The 6,000-nt window shown below is 42.3% G+C and overlaps 1 protein-coding gene across 1 annotated transcript in view; it reads right to left on the bottom strand.

The window, feature by feature from the left end:
- Window positions 1-216: 216 nt before the first annotated feature.
- LOC134966043 (heat shock cognate 71 kDa protein-like) overlaps window positions 217-6,000 on the bottom strand; it is a 39,287-nt gene continuing 33,503 nt past the window's right edge. The window contains exons 7-9 of the mRNA XM_063942506.1: window positions 5,050-5,248; window positions 3,635-3,867; window positions 217-2,602 (exon numbers count right to left, since the gene is read on the bottom strand). Of these exons, the coding sequence (XP_063798576.1) occupies window positions 2,411-2,602; window positions 3,635-3,867; window positions 5,050-5,248 (624 nt within the window). The 3' untranslated portion in view covers window positions 217-2,410. The remainder of the gene's footprint in view (window positions 2,603-3,634; window positions 3,868-5,049; window positions 5,249-6,000) is intronic.

Here is a 6,000-nt window from a genome sequence, read left to right as displayed (position 1 = left end):
CATCTCTAATATCAGCGTGAGTGGGGGTACGCCGAATAAAACATCGTACCATTTGAGTGAGGAAAGTACCATTACTTCCTCATTTTTAAACTTGTAGTAGAAACTGTCAGTCTACATTCCATTGTAACAACTGAAGATAAGTAAAATTAGAAAATGATAGCATTGCACTCATTTATAAATTCTGTATACTAGTAAAAAAAAAAAATATTTACTTAATTTACTTATCACAAGTTGGCTTTATTCCATAGTCAATAATTCAACTTTTGCTTTTTTTTAATTAATCCATGTTGCAAGATAATGATCTAGTCAAATATTCGAGTTGCTATGGGTTACAGCACAATTGGTCTGGTGGCACCAGGTTATTCAATATGTTTTCATCTATTCAAACATTTTGTTTTGCTAATTATGGGAACCCGCAAAAATGAAGGAAAGCAATAAATGTGAGGGCTACATGCCAAGACAAGATTTTTTTTTTTCTTGAGAGAATAGTCTCATTCATTGGTTGATTCAAAATCTTGGAAGACATCCGAAAGGCACTTACAGTATCTCTAAAGATCTAGGGATCCATATTTACTGTCGGAAGTTATTGTGATTCACAAAACAAGGGTCAGGGTTTCTCTGCCTTAAACATTCCAGCCATACTGTTTGTCAAAACCACCATGACAGATATAGGACTACTGGAGCATTAATTATCAGCACTAATGGAGCGTAAAGCTGGGTAATGGAATAGTTTGGAAGTTTAAATCAAAGAGAATTGTTGAATAATGCAGAGGTTTGAGAGAACCAGTCACATGAGTATTAAATCCTCCGAGGCAGTCACACATTGTGGTGCAGGCATCAGTTACAGTAGTTCATTTGGACTATTGGAATTGAATGACATAAGGTTTGACCAATAGGGCTGGAAATGCCCATGGGGGTAGAGTGCAGCAAGTTTTCTAAGAAGCTGTAAGGCAGAGGTTGGTCTTTTTGTTCCCTGTATGGTTGGTTTGTGAGTTTTTGGTTGATGGTGTTAAAGATTTGATTACAGTATGTAATAAGTCTGATCAATAAGTCTGATCAAATTTTGGTGCCACATCTTCCATGGGTAAATGGACATTTGTTATATTTTTGCCTCGTTATCAAATGGGCAATAAACTGTTTTTAAATGCTTATTTGTCAAAAGGATACTTGAGGTTTTATACGGCAGTCATCAAAAAGATTGCTAACAGGTGTGCCGTCATAAGACTTTTTTGAATATTAAGATCCCATCAAAAGGCAGGCGCATCATTAAAAAAATACGGGGCAGATATATCAAATCTTCTAAAGAGGAAAAGTGGAGATCTTGCCCATAGCAACCAGTTTGTGCAGTAGCTATCATTAAGTGCTTCTATAAAATGATAGGTAGATGCTGATATGCGCAACTTCATCACCTGCCCTCTTTAGAAGTTTTGCTACATCTCCCCCTAAATTTGAAACCTACAGTGGATCTTAAGTACAACACATGATGGGCAGCGTGATCTAATGAACCAATAATTAAGGGATCACGCATTTGAGATATAACTTTAAAATACCATCATTTAGAAGGAAGCAAGAGTCATATACTAATGATCCCAGAAATATCGGCATATTTTACTGGGATACGTTCAATATGCCGGCTGTCGGGATCTAAGCAGTCAAAATACCGGCACTGGAATTCCGACAGCCGGGATGCCGAAGGTAAGTATTCAGGGGATGCTGGGATTAGGCTGCAGGGGGGAGGAGGGAACATTACCAGCCATTAGGTTTAGGCTGTGGGGTAGGGAGGTTAGGCTGCAGACAGGGGGGTTAAGGTTAGGCATCACCGGAGGGGGTGTAAGTGTAGGCAGTGGGGTGTGTAGGGTTAGGATTAGGCACTTACCAGGAAGGTTAGGGTTATGCACTCGTGCGGGAGGTTAAGGTTAGGATGTAGTAATGGAGAGTTAGGGTTACAGGGTTAGGGGGGTGAGTTGCAATACATAACTCACCCCCATTGGGACCTTCATCATCGGAATGCTGGCGTCGGTATTCTGAGTGCCGGCATCCAGTGTGCCGGGATATTCTACCCAACCCATTTTACCTTTTACAGTAAAATATACTGTAATACAGAACAGAACGGATAAATTTGGCACCATCAGCTAATACAGTATAACAAGGGTAAAAGGGTCTTACTGCTCATACACAGTGAAAGATACAGAATATAACCAAGTAGAGCACACAAGGAGAACATATACTGCTAAAATAACACGCACTGTCCTAGACAGTGAGTGCAGGCTATTCAAGGCTACTAAGTAATTAACAATCTCTTTTTAAAAGAATCAAGCTCAAGCTGACGCTAACTGATGGCTTATGAATACTCTTGAGTGTGGCAAAGCAGAACTGTGGTGAGAAACTTGCAGTGTCGGTGGAGTTTTTTTTAATCAACTTCTTCAATGGTGGGTCCTGAAGAAGAACCACCTGCTGCACTGCCTCCTGCTCCGGGAAATCCTCCCGGCATTCCACCGGGCATCCCAGCACCGCCTGCACCTTGGTATAACTTGGTGATGATGGGGTTGCAAAGGTTTTGCAGCTCCTTCTGCTGATGCTCATATTCTTCTTTCTCAGCCATCTTATAAGACAAAGCAGAAAAACGTGGACGAATTAGTGATGTAGTGGACATGAGACAACACAGAAGAATTACAGAAACAGCAGTAAATACATTCGTGCAGGCAAAACAGTGAAATAAACAGTGAAAAATTTGTTGAGTCAGATTACAATTAGCCTCCCAACTGTCCTACTTTTGGTGAGATGGTCTCCTTTTCTTGGACAGTCCCACCAGTGGGCTGCAGTGTCCTGCAGGGGGAAAAGTTGAGTGGAAACACTGTCATCTGTACATAGTGCAGGGGGAGCCTGGGGGCAGCCCAGCATCTCATAGAGTGCTGGACAGCCCCCCACAGTGATACCAACAATGGTACTATGAGATCCCATCCCCTTTTTGTGAGGCTCCGACCATTTTTTCGGGTGAGCACGCTGAAGGTGCATGCAGGGTCCCAGTTCCAGGATCAGCTAAGTTGGGAGGTATGGGGGCACAACCCAACTGTACTTCCATTTTAAGATTATTTAATTGTGTATACCTACAACTTTTCTGGGATCTGTGCTCTTCAGACATGTTTTAATATTAACTGGAAGAGGTGTTGTTCCTTTATGTTGAATTGTATCACTCAGCCCTATTGCATAAAAAGTGTCAGAGTTCATACACATATAACTTATGGGCCTCACAATCAACCTTGCATCGGCACAATACACATTATATGAAGGTAGAAACCCCCTTTAAAGACACTACTGGTAGGATAAGAACTGAACCGTCAGACACCTATGAGAAAATCATTATGCTTGAGAAGTCTGGAAATTTATTCCTCAGGATAAAGTCTCTGAATTTGCTTTATTGTAGGTCCTAGAGATTTACAGTAGGGATGAGACTATAATATGTACAGGGGAATAATGGAGATCACAACATGAATTTAGTAATTAATGCCCATTAGTGTTCCTGAAATGTCATCATACTGTTCTCCTTATGACCGTTTGTCTTACAGTATGTACTACAGTCCTGCTGTGTCCCATAAAATAAAGCATTTATACTAAAATGACTTGGGTTGCTTACTTGGTTTTTGTCCAGCCAATTGATGACCTCATTGCACTTATCTAAGATCTTCTGTTTGTCCTCAGGACTAATTTTGTCCTTTAACTTCTCATCTTCAGCTGTGCTCTTCATATTGAAGGCCAATGACTCCAGAGAGTTTTTGGCTGAAACCTTTTCTCTCTGAGCTTCGTCTTCCGCCTTATATCTGTCAGCCTCTTGCACCATACGCTCAATGTCTTCCTTGCTCAAACGGCCTGCAAAAAAAAAAAAAAAATGTACCCTTGCGGAAATGGAAATCAATTTTACCAACAGAACCAGAGGAAAATGACTGAGACTATAGCCACTGTAGGCTTACCATAATATCCCTTTAAACTGGCACACAAATGATTTACACGGGATGTGGTCAGGATGTCGGCATTCGGAATCCCAGCCCCAGAATCCTGACATGCGGCCACAGTGCCGACACCGAAACTCTGACAGCGGACAAAATGCAGATGAAGGAATCCGGACACCGGGCATCTAGATAATAAGTATGCCACCCACAGTTAGTGTTAGCCTGGGGGGGATGTTAGATTTAGGCACCCCCGGGGAGGGTTAGGGTTGGGCTGCTGTTAGGGGGAGGGGCAGTTTTAGGCACCCCCAGGGAGGGTTAGGTTTAGGCTGCTGGGGAGGAAGGGTTAGGTTTAGGCTGCGGGGAAGCGAGGTAGGTTATGGTAAGCCAAGGTCTGTCTTCTGACTGCTGGCATCCTGGCCACCAGGTTAGGTTTAGGCACCTGCAGGGAGGGTTAGGCTGCAGGGAGGCGGGTAGTTTTAGGCACACCCATTGAGGGTGCCAGGAGGGAGTGTTAGGTTTAGGCTGTGTGGAGGAGTGTTAGGTGCACATCTGGGTGGGGTTACAGTTAGGCTGCGGGGGAGGGGGGGTTAGGCTGTTAGGAGGGAGGGTTTTGGTTAGGAAGGTATTAGGGGAGGGTAAGCATACTTTCCTGGTCCCTGTCAGGATTCTCTCCATCAGGATGCCACTGTCAGTCTTCTGACTGCTGGCATCCTGACCATCAGTAAACCATTTCACACCCGTTTTTTAAAGGTTCTTTGGCTGGATAAATCCACAAAATCTGTGTAAATCATGGGTGCCCTAGATTGAAGGGATATTATTGCAACCTGAGATAATTTGGTAACACAGTTCTGTAAAAGATGTCCAGTAAAGAAACTGCTGACATTTTCAGATTTAATAAGAATTTCTTGTTTACTGAAACTGAAGTCACATAGTAAGGACCACCTTGATGAGAAAATCTACCAACCAGAGTGTTTGTTAATAGGCCAACATACCAAACCTCTAGATATTAGGGATACAAAGTTTTGATTGATGAACACGTAATTGTAATCTTTTAATCTTGAGCTACTTAACTCTTGTTTATTGCCTTAGGCAATCAACTCACCCTTGTCATTGGTTATGGTGATTTTATTTTCCTTCCCGGTGCTCTTGTCGGCAGCAGACACATTCATGATTCCATTAGCATCAATGTCAAAGGTCACCTCGATTTGGGGAACACCTCGAGGAGCGGGTGGGATTCCCGTCAACTCAAACTTCCCCAGAAGGTTGTTGTCTTTAGTCATTGCTCTTTCACCCTCAAACACCTACCAACAAAAACATAATTATATATAACATACAGAAAGCTTAGGTGATCTGGAGACAAGTCAAGGTAGTTTTGAACTGTATTGGTTGTACCATTTGTTTTGTCAAAAGGTCAAAATGTTTCAATCTCCGGGGATGTTATATGTACAAGAACTTTGAACTCTTGTTTATTTTTGTAACTCTTTTCATTTTCAACTATTAAAGCGCATTGTAAGATACAATATATGAAACATATAAGAGGTATCTCAGAAATCTCTCATACAAATACGACAATGTAACTAATTAAATAATGAAATTGGTTTAAACTGGGGTCCAGTAAGGATCCTGGTGAAACCTACAGTATATTAAATAAGCTAACTATGGTGGTCATTCCGAGTTGTTCGCTCGTTATTTTTTTCTCGCAACGGAGTGATTAGTCGCTAATGCGCATGTGCAATGTCCGCAGTGCGACTGCACCAAGTAAATTTGCTATGCAGTTAGGTATTTTACTCACGGCATTACAAGGTTTTTACTTCGTTCTGGTGATCGCAATGTGATTGACAGGAAGTGGGTGTTTCTGGGCGGAAACAGGCCGTTTTATGGGTGTGTGTGAAAAAACGCTACCGTTTCTGGGAAAAACGCGGGAGTGGCCGGAGAAATGGAGGAGTGTCTGGGCGAACGCTGGGTGTGTTTGTGACGTCAAACCAGGAACGACAAGCACTGAACTGATCGCAGATGCCGAGTAAGTGTGGAGCTACTCAGAAACTGCTAAGAA

This window comes from Pseudophryne corroboree, chromosome 10 (genome assembly GCF_028390025.1).
Source record: "Pseudophryne corroboree isolate aPseCor3 chromosome 10, aPseCor3.hap2, whole genome shotgun sequence".
NCBI classification, from domain to species: Eukaryota; Metazoa; Chordata; class Amphibia; order Anura; family Myobatrachidae; genus Pseudophryne; species Pseudophryne corroboree.
This window is presented reverse-complemented; position numbering and strand designations above follow the sequence as displayed.